Source organism: Aptenodytes forsteri, unplaced genomic scaffold (genome assembly GCF_000699145.1).
Source record: "Aptenodytes forsteri isolate BGI_AS27 unplaced genomic scaffold, ASM69914v1 Scaffold51, whole genome shotgun sequence".
In the NCBI taxonomy this organism is placed as follows: Eukaryota; Metazoa; Chordata; class Aves; order Sphenisciformes; family Spheniscidae; genus Aptenodytes; species Aptenodytes forsteri.
The window spans coordinates 2,122,742-2,142,984 of record NW_008795495.1 but is presented as its reverse complement, the minus strand read 5'-3'; the positions used below and the strand labels follow the sequence as shown (position 1 = coordinate 2,142,984).

General features: G+C 35.1%; 1 protein-coding gene across 1 annotated transcript in view; it reads left to right on the top strand.

Moving 5' to 3' along the window:
- DACH1 (dachshund family transcription factor 1) overlaps positions 1-20,243 on the top strand; it is a 213,215-nt gene that overhangs the window by 96,258 nt on the left and 96,714 nt on the right. Inside the window, 2 exon segments of the mRNA XM_019472688.1 lie at positions 11,152-11,287; positions 13,525-13,659. Coding sequence (XP_019328233.1) covers positions 11,152-11,287; positions 13,525-13,659 — 271 coding nt within the window.

Genomic DNA, 20,243 nt, shown 5'->3' with positions numbered 1-20,243 from the left:
TTCTGAAAATTCAACTATCCTGTACTCATGCTAATAAAATCTTCATCGTAGCTGCCAACTTTTGCACAGCTTCTGGCATAACATCTTGTGCAAGTTATTTAACAAACCAGGTTTCATGTTCCCATCTGGTTTGCACATAACCATAAATTAAAAAGATGTGGATTTTCAATGAATTGTTTTTAAATGGCCAAATTAACCTAAGTTCTATTTAGAAAGCTGTACTCACTCAAAAAAAATACAAAACATAAAAAACTCAAAATAGAAATCTTTTAAGGTTTACACAATTAAGTTAGAGTTTTGGGACATTTACATAGAACCTGATGGAGACACTACCTAAGTGCTGCCGTGACTTCTTCAGTCAAGGCCTGTGACATATTGCCCACAATACATTTGTACTACAGGTAAATACATAAACACAAGCATTAATCTGCCATCCAAAACTCACTTCTAAATGTAAGAGCTTGCTGTACATAGTTATTTCAATAATACTGTAAGGGCTAAGGAACTTACTCTTGCAGGACTTTCCTACTCTTTCCTTCAGCCCCTCTGTGGTACAACATATGTCTATATTTATGTCCTCTGGTTTTGTCTATGTCAGATGAATATGGTCATGTGGATACAGATAGAACGGCCAAGTAATTATGTTCCTGTTTTTTAATGCTGAACAGCATTGAATCATAAACCCCAGCAACATAAAAGCATGAGGTCATTGTTAGGGGGATTTTCTTCCCATGAGCATGGACATAATGTCACTGGCAATTTACCTGTTCCTCACTAGGCATAGTCAGAGGCTGTGATTTTAGTGTCCATTGAATTATATGCACTGAGTAGTTGAGCAGGAAACTCTCTAATCAGCAGACTTTTTGAACCTTGCACTGGCAATGTAAAGTTTATGAATAATAACTTATACTACAATCAAAATAAATATCTTAGAGAATAGGTGTAAGTGAGAAGGTCAAACCTGCTTTTTCTTTATTTTTACAGAAATGGATAAATAGTGCAGTTGCTCTCTTTCACAAAACTGTTTGTTATTAGAATCATATATTCTTTTCTTTTACTGCTACATTTTTAGACTTTTTGGTTTTCTTTTCATTATCTTCTGGCTCATTTTTTTAACCCTAATTTTACTTAAGTGTTTTTCCTCAGTGACAATGTTTCCACAAGTTGATTTGAAAAGTCTGTGAATCACTCGTCTTGGAGTTCATAGTTGTAACCTGAAATGACAGCATAGATTTGAAATTAGACTACAAGATGTTTACAAGTTTAAACTCTGCTTGAAAGTTAGAAGACCTATGAGAAATTTCAACTCTGAAAAGTAAATCAATAGTAACCTTATCTAATTAAGTAACAAAGAAAAAAATTAAGTCTTAGAAAATCTGAGTCTTCAGATTATAAGCAACCTGGTTCATTGGATAGAAGAATTGCCTTTGTGAACAGTGCCATAGTAGATGACTTGCTGACCTTTCCTTCCAATTCACCGAGTTCACAGTTAGTGCTGTTATCTTTAAACTCACAAAGCTTCAAATGCCTTTCTATTACTGGGCAATATTTCATTTCTTCATGATAAGAAGTTGGAATAAAGCTGAGATCATGTACTGACCAAACATTTTATCCTGCTATGTTCAGGAGATGAGACAAAGACAAAATTACAAGGGAAGCCTTACAAAGCAACACCTTAGATTTGGCAGTGAACTCTGAGCTCTAAAATCTTCAGAATTATATTTCAGAAGAGTGTTGTGCCCTTTCGAACATGAGACGAACATTAGATGTCTTTTTGTAATGGAATGTTTAGATATATGTGTTGGATGAATAAGAGGAGAGCAACAACAAGCAGGGACAGCAGATTGTGACAGCAATGAATTGCAGTGAGTGTGACAGCTGTGACCTGGGGATGCTTTAGACATGAGGTGGCTTTCATCACCTGCCCATGGTTTCAAAGGCTCAGCTTGTTAGCAGTTTCACTACATCAGGTTTTTTCACTCAGCAGAAAGATATATGAAAATATAAAGGACATACCTCATATTAATAGCAACTTGAAATAATTCTACATTGTAAAAGTTAGAACAGAGCAGCATGCCAGAATCAAAAATTGCACTTTATCCATAGAATGTTACTAATACTTATAGACAGAATTAAGAATAAAGCAGAAGAAACCAATACCTCCAGCTGAAAAAGTGCCCAGTGGCACAGTAGTTTTCCACTGCATATTAAATATATGAAACTAAACTTTGCTAATTCTCTAAATATATCACAGCACTGGTTGCGTTATACTTGTTTATAACTTGTTTTTATATATATATCTTCCTGTTATCCAGTAGCAGAAATTTACTATTAATTTATTTAACCAAGGTAGCTGCTGACATTTTTCTTAAAAATAACTCAGTTTATAGGCCTATTCTGACATGAAATTTTATTTTAACGTTCATTCACTTTTTCATTTTTCATTGGCAACATGTGTGTGTTCCTACTGATGTAATTTAATGTTCCTGTATTTTTCGCCTATAATTGTTGCCAAAAAGTCCAAATAGCCAAAGAGAAGAAATATGACACTGCCATACAGAAATGACGGAACAGAGTATATTTAAATGTTTCATGTCAGAGTGGTGGTGAGCAAGTTCAGAGAGTGGACCCGAAAGGAAACGGACTCTAAGAAGAAAATGAGCAAGTTCACTTCATGGAGGGGGTGGGCAGCAAAGGGGCTGTAGAAGCTTCACCTTAAGTCTTCTGTAACTGCTGTGTGAGCAGCCTTGAGTTTAGTGCAGACTTTTAATACCAAAAGATACTGGCCATCGTAAGATGTTTCAGTGTAGAAGAGTTTACTGATAACTTATTTTCCACTTAAAGAAATGATGACTTTTTTTATAAGATTAGATGAAGTATTTCTCAAAATCGGCTGGCACATTGTCCTGTAGAGACAGGGGCCATAGGAAGCACCTTGAAAGTACAATTAGACATCCTGGATAGAAAATCCTTCCACTTTGCTGCTATTACTAATGAAGTAGAATTTTCCTGTACTGTAAACTTGAGAAAACTGCCAGAATTGTCAATGTATCAGATGTTACTGTAAAATCTTTAGATGTGACTGTCTTCATGCATTGAGAAAAATTACATCCAAAGCCTATGTTAAAGGACCATCCCTGATTTTCAAAAGACATAAGACTAACATTAGGAAATACCAGAATGCCTCTACAACCTTAATGCGACAGCATTCCATCCATATAGTACAGTGCAATTTTAATTTCACCATCACATATTGTATTTTCCCACAGAACCCCTACCTCATTCAATAAATGGTTAGTTATTCCGTATTTGAATTTTTTTAAATCAGTGTCTGGCCTAGACTTATTTAACTTATGTTATCTGGATCCTGTGTTGAATGCAAAAGTTTTCTATGGACACTTCTGTGCCTTACAGGAAAAGTATTATGCGAACAGTGGTAGATACATATTTGCACCATTCCTATGAAGCTGGGTATGCTATACCCATTTTACAGAAAGGGAATGAGAACAAAATTAATTATATCCCAAATTGGCAGAAATTACCTTTTTGGATGCCTAACCTGAAAAACGCCTGACTTTTCAAATAACCTATTATTTCTAGAGACATTTGTGCATTCAAAATAGAAATTTTGACATTACTTTAAAGTGATTTTCTTGAATGCCTAGAAAAATACACTATACACAAGTGCATGAAGAGTGAAGCTACTTTCATTTCCTCATTATCTGATACATGAAGTAAAACCAAGTTTTCTTCTTTATATAAGGAGAAATTTGATTAATATAAAACATTTAAATAGTAAAAAGTAATTACTTTACAATAAATATTCTAGAATAAAAGTAAGACTATCAGCTCCTGAAACATCTACTTTACATATTGGGAAAGCAAGCATGAAAATTATGATATACCTATAAAGTTTGAAGTATACTATAAACCAAATTAATATTTCACTTTCTTTTTATCATGACTGCAGAAAATACGATATCTTAAAACTATTTGTATGAACTTGCACATAACAGAGAAAATATCCAGGTTAGAATAACTTTTTTTTTTTTTAATTTATGTTAATATAAATATGTATATGCACACTTACTTCTGTTTCTTCCTTTAGCATGAGAAGATCTTAGGTCACAGTATAGCTGAACTCCTTTATTATGGCTTAATCATCTTTATATTAGAGGACACTGTGTCCCACCTCATTAATTATTTCTATCTATATGTTTAAAATTATTTAGTTTAACTTTTAATACAGTTTTTTTATAATGAGCTTAGAGGATTGTAGCTGTATATCTGGTAGGTTGTAATTTGGAATAATGTCTTATTTTTAATAATGGGGGATCCCATTATTTGTTTTAACATGGGTGTTTCTGAGGTGCAGTTTGAAGCTAATAGCAGCCATATGCTCATATGAATTAATTTGTGTCATGTAAAATAGGTATCTACGGATAACACATGACACAGAGAAGGTAGTACACACTTTTCTGTTTGGTAATTTGCATATTCACACGTGTAACAGGGAACTATGTATGTGGTGTAAGATTAATTAGATGCAAAATGGCCATGAGGCCAGGTACAAGGGATGGGATTCATTTTGCTGTCTTCTAGGGCATAATTCATTAGACCTATTTTATATAGCTACTTTAGAATGAGGTGAATTGTACCTTGGAAACGTAAATGTATGGGTAAAAAATGAGCCTAGGGTGACTAGCTCGGATGTAGACATTTGTACTATAGACAATGACATTTAGTCAGATGAATTCTTTGGTTGGATGTATGGTGTTTGGATTGACTTTGAGGGGTGAATTCCTAGTGGTGCTTCTTAAGCTTGAATGGTTGCTTTTCAAGTAAGACTAGGTTTTCAAAAGAGGAGAGGAAAAAAAGAAAAAAGCAGGAGAAGTCTGTCCAACTTGCCAATAAGAAGTTACTAATTAAATGTGAAGAGTTTTTTGCATGTCTATATGTTTGCATGTTGTATGGGGGTTTTTGTATACCTTAGAAGGATATTTTGTTTGTTAGACCAAATATTCATTTAGAAGGCAACATATAATTTATAAACTCAGTTGAAAGGATACACACAAAAAAAGAAGCAGGTCGAAAATAGTTGTGAGGACATTTTTATGAGAATCCACAAAATCCAGAATTCTGTACTATAAGGCTCCGTGGCACTTCCAGGAATGATCCTGCTTCATCACGTTTGCAGACTGTCAACACCTTGGATCCTACTCTAGTTTCACCAGTACAGCCAGGCTCTTGGTATTGATAGGCATCTACTTTTGTTTATTTGTTTGCTTGCTTGTTTTTAATCTCTGTAATGGCCCAATCCTATGAAACTCACTTCCTGGCTAGGTCACTGTACTTTATGTACTGCCCATGATTTCAAAGGATTTCGTTCTCTGTTGTTGTTGAAGTACTGTTAAAGGATTACTTGGGAGTCTCCTGTTTGGACTTCCTGTCAGTTAACTGCTGCTGATATTCCCAATAATCCTATAGTAAACAGGGCAATAAAAATCAAGCAAATCCATAGTCTTTTTGTCTGTTGATCTCTTTCTACATTTTATGCTATCAGTTATCAGTATTCTTGTGATGGGAACTGCAAGGTAGAATCAATGAAAAATTGCAGAGGCAAAAGTAAAATGGAAATCATTATAAGAAATAGATACACTATTTAAAATAATAGTGCAATTAACGACAACACAAAACATTTGAACTCTTGAATTTTGATTGGGGTTAGAAATGTGTCGAAAAGAACAAGGTGAGAAAGATGACGTGCATCACTGGGAAGTTAGCAAGATCTTTAGCAAGCTAGTGATAGTATGCAAATAAGGAAATAGAAATGAAAATTTATAGCATTCAGTCAGTTTGATAACATACATTTCATAGCATTTATTGAGGAAGTTAGGAAATAATTATTAGCCCAATTAATCTTGTAATTCTTGGGACTAAACATTAATTTGGGGTCTCATAGCATTTTAGACTAAAGCTGAAGAAAAAATGAGACTGTAAAAGCAAAATATCCTGTTTTCAGGGAATACAAAAGATACCCAAGTAATTAATTTCTTTCACTCATTCAACTAATACAATGTCAAATAAGTTTGCCATTTTACAAGAAAGCCATTCTTGGAATACTTCTCACACAAGTTCAAAATAGGTCAGTAAAGAACTGAAGAGTAAGAAGTCTGTGTTTTGGTCATTGTGAAAGAGATTATTATAATTTTACCACAAAAAGGCTTGGAAGCCAGGTACCTTCCCAGACAGGTCAGAATATTATAAGCTATTCCTGATTAAAAGCTTTTTAATTTTTTTTTAATTAACAGTGTATGAAACTGTGCGTGTCATATATCCTTTCCGCAGTGTGAAATTACCTAAACTATTGAAAAGTATGACGCTGAAAATATGTTATTTTTTCCTCTGCACTTCAATGACTTAAAGCACAAACGTCCTTAAAGGAGTTTGTTCAACACTGAAGAGCATCAAGACAGCTGAATAGTTTTAAAAGCGATATACCTCTACAGCTATACTTAGTTGCATGTCTAGAGCTCAGTCCATGACTAAAATTAAAGGATGACTAAGCCCAAGAGATGAGTCTCATGGAGAAGCAAACTAGAACAAAGGAAAAATCTGAGACTGAAAATACCTGTAGGAGAGAAATATGCAGGAGATGAAGGCTGTGCACGCAAAAGAGTTGGTTATTGGAAGTAGGCATATTGAAACTTTGTCAGAAAGATTCTGGAATTTTGTCACTAAGGAACAGGAATGACAAAGAATAAAGAATGTTTGTGGAAAGACTGAGGTGGTGAGAACCTAGAAGTTATCACTTCCTTGTCCATCTTCTTAGGAGCAGAAGGATTAATCCTACACAGATTACCTGAAATGTCTTCTCTTTGGTAGTGATATAGGGACCAACAGTTAAACTCCATCAACTTTAAGTTTTGGTATATTTTTGAGGAAGACTTTTGGTAATGAGGCATTTTTCAAACAATGAAAACATGCTGCTGGAGCAGAAAGAAAAGAGGCAAAAAAAGAGATTAATATTGAATAACTACCTTTGTGACCTGGTAAGAAGAAAAAGACATCTATGATACAGGGAAGAAAGTATTTATGGTCTTCTGGATACCATTACTGATATATTAAGATAAATCTTAATAGGAAGTTACTTAAAAGGAACTTTTGGAATGAGATCTTACAGTATGGGTTTTGCCTCTATGCAAAGAGCTGTTTGAAAAATGTAGAAAAATGTTGATAAGTACATCAAGACACTTCTGTTTTACTTGGAGGGACTGAGACAGCGTTATGTTGTGGATGATATGTGGTATTCTGGAACAAAATTGGAGTGGTTTCTAATTCTAGAGACAACTTCAATCTCATAAGTTAAAATCTCTGGCAGTTAAAATCTGTTACCTGTTCTTTACAAGATAAAAACACCCAGTGTCACAGGAACAATTCCGTTATTTATGAAACAGACTTGATATTGAGGGTGTGTAACTTGTAATGTCAGTGGAGTGAGAGTACGGGAAAGGGCATTGCAGCTCCCTAAAGTGACAGTTTCATATATGGTAGGAGCATTTTTGGAGGAGTTAAATGTCAGATTCTTAAATGCTTAGGACTCATGATTTGGATCAGATTGTAAAGAGCACCAAGATAAGGAATGCTTCAAATTTGGCCCTTAAGAGTGTGTTGTCCATTGTTTAGTATAGCCTCTGGTTCTGATGCTTAATTGAGAGTCTTACCAATTTTGAAAAGTTGGTCGACCATATGTTAAATTGCTACATATGCCCTAAATTGTTCACACTACTTTTTACTTGTGAGTACCTCTAGAAACAAATAGGGAAGCAAAAAGTGGAGAAAAAAGGTAGCTAGTGAGGGTTATGTTTTACAAGCGATAAATAAGTCCGTATTTCTTGTTTTCTAGTAAATAACGTCAATAAAGTTTTGGGAGCTATTCCACTCATCAGCCAGTAAGTGCAAGGATAGTGTTTTTGGCATCCTGCTGCCACTCCAGAAGGCTGCAGATCTTTTGTAGGTCCTCTCTGTCAACCTGGTGTGGACATCTCAAAACCTTTGAGTAGCTCAAACGGCTCAAATGTGAGCAGCTGAATTGAGCTGTAGGTATCTGGTTTTGGAAGAAGCTCCATTGAATTTATTGTCTATATCTCAATTGACTGAAATGGGAGACAACTTACCTTCAAGGTGGGCACCTTTGTGTAGCATCCTAGATACAGGTGTCTCTGAAGTTTCATCTCTAGCTCATGTATCAAAACTGCATTTAGATATTTACATTCAGATGTGTTGATTTCAAACTGAACCCTGCACGGTTTCCTCCTCATACTTAATTTTAGCAAAGCAAAGTCATCCAGATTTTATTTAGTTATTTATTTATATGTTGGGAGACAACGAGCCTAATTACAGTACAAGCCAACATCAGATTCTCTAGAGATATCTTTAATTAAGTGGAATTAAGTTTGTCCTGGGAGTAGACAAGTTTTAGAAAAAATACTGAACAGTGGACAATTTCTTAGGTGATTTCTATTGCCAGGATTATAATGCAGTAAATTCTGTTTCTTTGCTGTGTCATGTAGACTTACTTGTACAAAAGTGTAATTTTGCAGAAGTCACAAAATAGCTCTGATCATCTGAGTTATTTACTGAACATGTTTTTGCACATTTCCTTTTCTGAAAAATTTAAAATTAAGTCTAAATGTAAAGTTAATATTTTACCGCAGACAAAATCCATCTTTTCTACACAAAATCTCTAGTAAGGAAGACAGCTTATATTGATATTCCAGCACCATTAGTTTATCACTATGACTTTTTAGAGCTACAGAGTATTTCAATTTATTATTAGTAGCATTTCCATTTATTATTGCAGCTAGTTTTGATAAAGACAAAAAACTGCTATAGACTATATTATTGATTGTGGAATTATGAAGCAAGGATATAAAAAATGAGTTAAGGTACTAAATTAATTTATTTTCCATTTCTGCATAGTTCAATCCCATGTTTTGTTGGGGTTAAAGGGTATTTTACAAATGGATTCATAAAGCCAGTATATATAGTTTTCTCATAGAGTTTGTCTGCTATGTGGTATTATACGTGAATAAAACTCATTATCTGTTTTGTTTGTGCAGTAATTATATTTTGTTGTCCTGTGCATTCCTTTTGCTCTCTCCATCTCATAATACGTCCAGTAAAAGCACACATAAATAAATAGGATAAACAAATTAAGCTGTTTAAATAAATTAATTTACTCTGCAGCTCTGTATTCAAATCTTATGTGCTCACTGGATTTCATTTTAATGAAACCCTTCTAAGAACAATACATTTTCTGCCAAACAGTGAAATTATATATTAAATGAATGATTAAATATACTGTGTTCCAATTTATACCAAATCTGTACGCTGTGCATGCTTAAATCCTCCTAAATCTAAAGAAATAAATCTTCTACATTCTGAAAACATCTGCATTATAATCCTCCTCTTGAATACCCGGTTCACGGACATATAAACACAATCAAAATCATTATAAGCCTAGAGCTATGATGCAGTTAAACTACCCTCATCAATGTTTTTGACTTAAAAACCTGAGACTATTAAAGTGGAATCCACTTAAATGTCTTGAAACATTGCTCTGAAAGATCTTCTCCCACTCCATCAATAGGCCCACTGAATCCCTTTGCAATCAGAATCTCAAGTTTAGCAGATATTTATTATGAAGCTTACCTTGAATAAATCTATTGATTACTATAGATGGTCATGTTGCTAAGTTTCATAGGAATGCATTCAGAGAAATAAATACTCACCTAGCTACTGTGCATGAAAAATAATGACTGCTGCAAAAGCAATTTGCTGCGTGAGGAACACGATGCCCTTTTCAGGAAAACTTTTAGGCATTTGCAGCACCAACTTTTCATATGTGTTTTTAAACACATACTAATTGTATCACTTCATTACCAAAAGGTTTTAGTAAGTTGAATGTATACAGTTGTTTGTTTGTTTGTTGTTTTTGGTTTGGGTTGGTTGTTTTTTTTTTCATTAGGAGTCAGGATTTCAATTATCAAAAGGAAAAAAAAACCCAACAACCAAAAATACCCTAATTTAGCATTTTCAGTCCCTCCAATAGATTTCTCGTATAGGAACTATTTATTTTTATCACTGTTCGACCAAACCAACCTAACTCACACATAGTTTAGCAATGACATAGAGTCTTGGGACCTATTAAGAATAAAAAGGAAACTGCAGGGAAAGATAGAGAATTTTCTAGAAAGGACTATTCTGCACTCAGCTCCCTTTGTTTATTGCTTCTGTCAAAGTTCTGTGTAAATATCAGATATATCTATCTGCTACATACTGACGGTTCTCACATAGCAGAAGTGCAGTTCAAACCATCACAGTTCTCATACTCTAATTTTCAAAATCAAGGAACATCCTGAAGTACATCATAGCTCCTCCTGGCTGCCATGCCAGGCTTTCCCCTGGATAGAAAAACGTGAATGGGCATTTTTCCCCATTTTGAAGTAGTGATATGGCTAGTGATACAACCACACTCTTCCAAAAAATGTGGTTCATTCCAGGTTTGTGCTCCATGGTATAAACAGACATTTGGACGTTCATCAGCCATGTTACTGGTATAGGTTCAGTAGGGAGATTATATTTTCTTTATGATCCATAGCAGTCCCATAAGATCTCATTGCTCAAGAAGCCCCTTTGAAATTAAAATGTGGAGTAAAATTCAGCATAAGCTAAAACAACAGCGTCTGGTCTGTACGTATTTACAAAAGTACATCGTTCCTCATCCCGTAAGGCTAAAGTCTATAAGCCAAAATGTATATTTCCAATTCAACAGCATGCTGATAGAAGTGAGGAAAAAACCCAACCCAAAACCAAAACAAAAACCTTATTTTTGTAAGTAGTCCAGAAGACAGTTTAAAAGCCTGACAGGATGAGCAGAACTCACATTGCATACTAAAATGTAAGGTCTAGTGTCCCAAAATTGCCAAGTTTCCTTTGAGAATACTCTGCAAATCCTGGACACCTCAACAGAGGAGGAAAGAATAGGTTGTAATTTAGGAGGGAGATACAGTTTAGGGAAGTGATGTTTGGAAACAGAGGTTTAGTTTAACATTGCCTTTTTTTGCAATTATTTTTCGTGGGGTCTAGGAACGTGTTCCAGACAGTCCTTCTCCTGCTCCTTCTCTTGAAGAGGGCCGAAGACCTGGCAGCCATCCATCCTCTCATCGAAGCAGCAGTGTGTCCAGCTCTCCTGCACGGACCGAGAGCTCGTCAGACAGAATCCGTAGGTCACATTCTTCTCCTTGTCACCACTTTAAATTTGATTAGGTGCAGCTGGTTTTTCTAATCAAAATGCCCTCATCTTAAGTAGATCTCATATGTATCATGTTCGGAAGTTCAGCTGCAATAACTATCTCCCAACATTATGTTCCCCAGTTTACAGTATCATAATATCTGATGCTACATTAACGGGTACTGATATAAACTGCCATCATGTCATATTAAACATAAAGATATGAGCTATGAAATACAGAATTGCAGCCGGGAAGCAATTTGCTAGATTAGTTTTAGAACTGAACATACAGTGTAAACATTTTTAAAAGAAATTGAGTTTTATTTAATCTGGTTACTCTGGTTTGATTTCTAAATTGAATCTGACTTCATAAGCAACATTTTACATGGTAGAATTGCTTGGTAAAGAGAAGAATTAGGTTAAATCAATTAAAAACTCTGCATACTTTATAATTTTTTCAAATATAAAATTTTGTAATGGTGAGAAATATGATACAGAGAGTATTATCACCTCATAGCTCACAAGGGGCGGAGTGAAATTAAACCATGGTGTCTCAGAGTGATGCCGTTTTTATCAAGGCTCCATGGACAGGATGTAAATTACATGGCAAAGACCCTGAATTCTATGATATTCCAGTGCAACAGCCTGGAAATTAAGGTTTTAAACACATTTTATTTTATGGTTATTTACTTAAATTCATATTACACTTGTCCATTCCTTTTATTATTGCTCCATTGCAGGTTTTTGTGTTTTTAAGGCATCTTTCCACGGTGGAATTTATCAGTAGGTGAAACTGGAGGATTTGGCATGCAGATAGAAGGCCACAAAATAGCTATATGAAATACGTAGTCGTGTTGATTAGATGCAGCACGTGTCTTTTAGACTGCTTCCTTTCAGGCTCTCTGCAGACTCAGGAAGCTGACTCTTCATTGACCTTCAGATGAAAGATCTTTCATTACTATGTGATGAAAAATGACTTACCAAAGAAAAAAAAATGAGGCCTGACCATGACAAGCTGAAAATTCTGTTTTCTTATCACTTGGATTATTCAGAGTGCAGATTAAACTGGCATCCCATATACTGTGACCTATCTGTTTCCCCAGGCTCGACCCACGAGCCTTTCATTATATTTTCTCTCCCCTGTCTAGTTGAGGAGAGGGAGTGATAGAGCGGCTTCGGTGGGCACCTGGTGTCCAGCCAAGGTCAACTCACCACAGAATTCATAAGTAAAGTTCTGGAAAAAAACCTCACAGCCCTGGATTGTTAATTTTTTTTTTAATTGATTGAATAGTATATTTTTTTGCAACCATTGAAGACCTTTTCCATTGTTCTTTAAACAAAAAAAGTAAATTAAATTAAATTGAGAGATACTTACTGTTTTTGCTAAGGAATGACACTTTTTTTTTTTAAGAAATGATACTATTCAGCTTACTCTGCTTACTTACCAGCAGAGAGGAGTGGGACCTTTGCACATTGTTTCTTCCAATGTGAACATAACAGAGTTCCTTAAATATTGGATCGCTTCAGGAACTTACTTATTTATAAAATAACCCTTTTCTCTCCTATCTGATTTGTTAACATCACAACTGATTCTTAAGTACATCTGCTTTTGTGGTGCCAGCAAGAGTAAGATGACTACTACAGAAATATGGGTTGCGTATGACATATGTATGACATGCATACCTTATACGGGTTTCTGAGGTGTGTTTGAGACTCATGAAGGTCTGTTTGAGAACTGTTGGAAAGAGCTTTTCAAGCTATCTGATGAGCAAATAAGTAATTCTACTGTTGCACAGTATTTTGAAAAACAGTGTTTATCACCTGGAAGGCCACAATGCTTAATTGAAGGAAGTTAGGGACTGCATATTGGGAATGCTAATATACAGGAGTTTTTGTACAACTAACAAAAAAAAGAAATCAGTAAGTATCTCACGTAGAACCTTCTATGCTTTTCTGGCTTGCTTCATTTTGCATTTCAGTTCCTGTTAAATAAGAAAATGTTTGCAAATATCCAACTTTGTCCAAAGATACTGAACTCTTCTTTTTAAAATGAATTGTTTTAAACCAGAAGTAACAGGAAGAAACTCTCCCGCTGTGTGGATACTGACAGCATTAATTAAGTAACTTTGTGATTGTTAGAAATCTTGTATAATTAAGAGAAAGACTATATAAAATAAGTACAAAAGTGTATTGTTAATATGACGGCTAATTTTCTTTGTGTCTAGCAGCTGTCCATCAGAATGGGCTATCTATGAACCAAATGCTGATGGGTTTGTCACCTAATGTCCTGCCTGGACCTAAGGAGGGTGATCTGGCTGGTCACGATGTGGGACACGAGACAAAAAGAATACACATTGAGAAAGGTAATATGAATATTATGATTCTATGGTTTCAGTGTAAAACAAGTATTGTCTCAACAGCTAAATAGTATTAGAATTGTGATCTTTTTTTTTTTAATTAGGATTTTCTTTTTGTTTTGTTTTGTTTCACAAATTAAATTATAACAGGATGATAGCTTTCTTGATTCTTCTGCTTTGTGGTCCTTGAGATTTATGAACAATATTTATATGAGGGCGGAATTTCATAAATATTACAAAGAAGGATGAGTGAAAAACAGTTTTACATTACTATTGTGTCTCTGACCCTTAGACAACACTGTTTAGGTATTAAGTTTCTGTCTCCATCCAGTTGACTTTTATGACCTACTTCCCAAAGGGACTGAGCACCGTGAAAATTAGTCCATGTGTGCAAAAAGGAAGAAGGCTAATACCAAGCCATTAAATTAGGGAATTGCATAAAATGAGGCCGGTACACATTATATAATGGGATTTAAATTTAATTGAGTATAGGACCAAAGTGTTTGATCTAGGTGAATAGTCCACATGCACTTATGCTGATTATGACACCATTTCATCTCTGTTGGTATTCAAAATTAAGTTCCTTTTCAGGGTTGTTACAGGGGATTTTGGAGGGGTGGTGGTGGAATTTTAAAAAGTGCATTTAATGTTATATTTACTTCATGTATGTGAATTTTAAGTATTATAGACTAGAAACATTTTGGTTAACGAGAGGTTAGAAATATGACTTTGAAAAAATACTATTTGGGCTTATCAGAAAAATCAGTTCTTTGAGCACAATGAAAGGAAAAATAAAAGATATAATAGCCAGACATTGAAACAGAGCCAGAGAAACTGCTGCAGTAATGAAGATTTCAGAATAAGACATTTTGTGCCATATTTTAATAGCTTTAAGATGATACCTTCTCTGTCTTGTGTTTGAACACTGAGATATGAAAAAGAATTAAAATCTGGACGATTCTATTCTGGACAGGTGGCATTTTTAATAGGATTACCAGAAAAATTAATGGAAACAACATTTCTTTTATATAAACCATTTAGTTTGGTTCGTTGCACACACAACCTGTTTTAGCTTACACTATGCCCTCACTCAGCCCCTGCAAATTGTATCCCTGCTGTGAAGTATGATGTGATCAAATAGGTTTGTTTTGAATTTCCATAAATGATTTTATTTCAGCCTTTGAAGTTACTCATTTAAGTGTAATCAGACTGGTAAATCCTGCAAGGAGAAGTACATATTAAGAATTGCTACTATTTTTGCATGTCATTCAGGTTTTTTTAAAGGCTTTTTTTATAGTGGTACCCCAAACGTATTTTCCAATCTGTTGCCAGTTCACGTTTTTGCAAGATCTGTTCTCAGTAAAACTGCTGAGAATTCTCTTTTTTCCTCAGTCCTTGTTTAGGTCAAACCTTCTATTTTTTGTTCTTTTTTCCCCTCTGTTCCAGCCTACTGAATTAATGGTAAATATTCATGGGCTATCTAGATTGATAGGGTATACTAAATTAAAAATTGTTTTCTGTCATGACTACATTTATCATGTCTCTCATACCAATCTTGTAACTTTAACACTAATCTAATCTGTATTAAAACAAGTGATTTAACTTATAGATATTTGTGGAGATAGTAATTATCTGCTTCTGTCACTGCGAGCTTGCAATCAGATTTTCAAACTGTTGCTTACCACTGCAAATCAGTCAGAATGCAACCGTATTTAAAAATGCAAACAAATGTATGTAGGTGGTGGTACTCTTATTGTTGAAAACCCATCACCTTCATCATCTGATTCAAAAGAAAAAGAAAGAGAGGAAAACAAGTTCTGAATAAGTATTGTGAAGCATTTAAACATTATTGTATTTTCTTCTAAGCCACTTTTGTTGGCAGAAATCTATCAATTAGCTGCAACTAAAATGGCTTTTAATTGAACCTGGGAGAACCTGGGAAATCCTGCCTGGTAAAGAAGGCCCTGGTTTTTCTCTTCTTGTCTCCTCTTCCATTAAAAAAATGAAAAGACCAAGAATCTCTGAAGTGATCTGAGATCAGGGAAAATTTATTTTCAGGCAACAGGGAATTTAAAGGGGGAACAAAGTTATAACAGAGGCAACTCATCCACATACCAAATTTTGAAAAGACTTAGCATATGTCAGAGGGGTGAATCAGTTGTCTGACCTCATCTATGAGTTGGATAGAGGAGAGAAAATACCATTTATCTGTTACCAACATAAAACAAAAGGAGCTAATTTACCCAGTCCACGCAACATAGTGTAATATATCTAGAAACAGTTCATTGGCACTTGCAAACTGAATAACAGTTTGAGGGTATTCAGTCTTTCGAAGATCATATGCATTTCTATTCAAAATTCAGCCAGAATTATTATTAGTGGCAAAAATGAGTTTCTTTTACTGGGGTGGTGTAAGCTACCGGTAAATCTCTTGTGCAGTTTTGTTTGGGGTTTTTTTGTTTGCGTTTAGACTGTCTTCAAAATCTGTTCTCAGGCTCTGGTGTGCACAGCCATGAGTGACCTCACCTTCCATTGGAGTCAGGTTGTCATTATCCCGCCAAGAATCAAATTAGGTTCTATGGATCTGATTCGCTGCCTATTAAAACTGGAAAGTTTGCATCAGGCTCTGGGACAATATTTGTTGCAGGAAAGCAGGAAGAGTTTCTGTTCTCAAAGACCGTGTGTAAACCGTGGGTGTTGGGAACATTTTCCAGCTGCTGACTCCAGATGTGCAACTTGGCCACGTCCTAGCTTCATGTTGGGGCAAGACCCAATGTACACATCTGAACTTCCACCCACTCCCTGGGTTCCATGAGCAGAAAACTTAGATTTGCTAAGGGTTATGTTGTGGTCCAGCCAGGTTCCTAGTCTGGACTACAGAGGACTGCAGGAGGCACTGCAGAGCACTTCTGTCCCACAGTTCATACATAACTCAAGATGTCATTATCTGTATGACCGGAGAAGTCAATTACCCTAGATTTGCAGGATTTTTTCCTTATTAGAGGATAGCAGATTTTCCAGTGTTACTGAAAGCGGGCTGTAGAACTGCAAATGATCCTGGGAAGAAGGAGGTAAGTTCAAGTACACAATGTTGGTTCAAGCACTTGACAGCCATCATCAAAACCAAGTATCTAATTTTGTAACCTGTAATTATGGACTATTTGATGATGCACATTCAGTTTTATTAGGTCAGATTTCACAAGAAGGACTTACACGAAGTATAGGAGTCACATTAGAAAAGTTCCATTCAGTTTTTTATGTTAAAATGAAGGCTCTGATTCTTTTCAGGTAAGGTAAAGTAAAGTTTCCGTGACTCAGAGAGTTTGCTCTAGATAGTCCCTCAATTTTGGTGAGGTATATTTTATCACTTACCCTGCTCAGCTGTTACCTGAAGTCCTGCAGATCTCCCAGTCTGAAGTTGCAAGAAGTGTATTTTTGATGTTTTTTATGGGGCTGAATACTCGTTCAGTTCTTCAGTGGTGTTGTCTGTTAAATCTGGAAATAGCATAGGAAGGAGAAACTAGCGAAGAACCTAAGGACTAGACTGCTGAATCCTGATCCTTTTCTTGCTCATTGATCTGAAGTGTTTCAAAAAAGAGTTCAAAATAATCAATGGCTTGAAAGTTAAACACACACCCCGTGGAGATGTGGATCCTAATTCCTTGTAGGCAGAAGAGAGAATTGAACTTGTGTTACATTTCCTGGGCAGTATCCTTAATCGCTGTGCTTTGTGTAGAAGAAGGAAGTATATTTTACCATCGTTCCTTTGCCCTTACAACACAGACTCTGGTCATATGGGGTCTGCAAGGTGGAATTTATAGCTCAGTCCTATTGCCAGAGTTTCTCTATTTACTAGCTCCAGATAGCTGCATATGATTTTCTGTTGGCTTTAGACAGACTATAGTTCTACTTGTTAACTTCATTAGAGCCCAATTTGCAGTACCTGGTTTGGGTAATGTTAAGTGATGTTGGAAGCAGTGGCTGCTCATAACACCCCTTAACTGGTACCTGCCTAGCAATAGCTACCCTATACACTATATAGGAATGTAAGACCCAGCTCACTTCAGCCCAAGATTCCCTTCTGGGGGACAAACACCTAAAAGTTAGTTGCTTTAACACCAAATTTAGATGCTTAAGTATTTTATTGGATCTGTCCCTAGGGCATCAGATTAGAATTTTCTGTCTGCATCAATTTATATTTTTTTAGATTGACACCAACAGCAAATGAAGCCTGAATGTCATGCTTACATTTTAAATTGAATATGTTATTTGAGGTGTTATGGGAAGGACACTCTTTTGTTGAAAATGTGCATGCTGTTTCCTATAACAAAATATAAAATATTCACCATGTTCACAAAAGGAGCTAAACTATTTCTTGCAGAATAGCTTTTAAACTGTGATATTAATGGAAATTTCTTAAGTAATTTTCAGATAATAAACAATAACTGCTTCTTGACTACTATGATAGCAGCAATTAAGGTATAATTTTACCAAATCCACATATGAAAAAGTCCCAGTCTTTCTGTTTTTATTTTATGTTCCCCTGTAGAGATGTGAGCAATCTTAGACCTCTGGCTAATACCTTATAAAATAGAATATTAAAATTCCAAAATATCCTTAGTGCAAAATGGAAAATAATTTAAATATTCCAAAGTTATAATTAGAATTTTATTTTCCTGTTAGCAGTCATGCATCAAAAAGGGAACTAGTGATAAATATGTCATCCTATATAGTGGGATATTCATTCTGCATTGTCAGCAGTAAATTCTTTTATAATATATACATAGTGTAAATATATATCAAACATGCTTATTCACCTTAATAAATACAGAAACACATATGAGTATGTTTTTATAAATATGAAGGACTCAAAGGAAGTTTTAGCATCAACAAAGATTCTCTTCTACCTGAGCTGTCCTCTAGCAAAGTCAGCAAACAAATGATCCGGAACTTTGCTTAAATTCTGTTTCTGGTCTGTGTTAGGATTTTAGTTAGTTCTCTGAGAAAGCCCTTTTTAAAAGAGAGTTGTTATCAGTTGATGTACAGAGGAATTTTCATTCACAGTTCTGCTGTCCAACTGCTTGTGTAAACATACTTTATCTGTTCATTTTCATTTTTGTATACGTACATACACAAAGAGATACTTATACAATATATTTTGCTGAATATTGCATTTTAATGTAACAAGAAGAATATAAACAGACTTTGATGGGTATCTATATGCAAATATATTTACAGTTAACACGTTTCAGGTCTACATTCTCATTTCACTTCTTAAATGTTACCTATTAAATCTTAATATATTCGTTTGCAATCCCTTAAGATACTGAGTTCAGGCTATGTATTTATTCATCATCTAGCACACTGTGAAAGTGATCTTGATTTGAGCTTTAAATACTTCTCAAACCCTAAACAGATAGTAGTCGAATTTGTAACCTATGACAGATAATACAAAGATCCACTAAATGAAGGGTTTCAGAAAGCCAGTATCACCAAAATAACCTTTCGACACTCTGGTTGTTGGTGTGTCTTTTCACTCAGCCCAAGAGGCTCAAGAATGCTTGAAGTACATTAAAAGCTATTACAGTTAATGGACTACAAAGGTGAAAAATGAAATTGCAAGTTTTTTCTTAATGGGTTGTTATTTACTAAGAAGCCAGAAAACATCTATTTTTGTGGCATAGAAAACACAGAAGCCTTTCATATTATTGAATAGGATATGAATAATATGTGTATGCAGGAAGGAGTGCAAAGGTGGTACAAACTTCTGAAAGATTTTTTTAGCAAAATATTGGATAAGAGTATTTCTAGAGACTCTCACTAAGCCATCCTCCAACGAGGCACTTCTGGAGACTTGTTTGATACTAGGGACCTTTATTCTGCTAGGATAGTAGTAGTTTTGGCACAATTTATGAGAGATTTGCTGTACAGTTTTCACTTAACGGATATGTGCGCATCAGTTCCAAAACATCCCAGGCGAACTGGACTCATTGCAGCCAAATTGCACATATGCATACTGGCTATTCTATATTTACAGAGATTCAAATGCATCTTGGACATACCTGGCTTTCTGAATAGGCTCAAATGAGTTACATGTGCACAAAAGATCTGATGTATTCTCAATCTATTGAAACAATTCTGAATGTAAAATTCCTCTGTGCTTTGTGCCCCAAACAGTTACCAAAAGGTACTTTTTTCTTTTGTTTCTTTTTTTTTGTGTGTCTTTCTTTTCAATGGTCATTATGTGTCCTTCATGTAATAGAACTTAGAATGGTCTTTATAGTCTTTGATGGTCTTTATTACATATAGAGGGGAGGGGAGCTAAAAACCCCTTTGAAATAGTTTGTGTGCTCATTTTCATTTTTTTAATGAATTATTGAACGGAAGATGTAATGGTAATTGATAAAATGTTAGAAAGTACTTTTTTTATCATGCTACCACATGGCAGTTTTTAAATGATTGGTTCCCTTTGTGCTTGCTGCTGGGAAAGATATGGTATAGGGAATGAAGTTAATGAAGTTATGGCTGTTTCCACTAAGAGGGGATATGTCCTGTATCACCATGAGGATGACCAGACAAATATGGTTCTG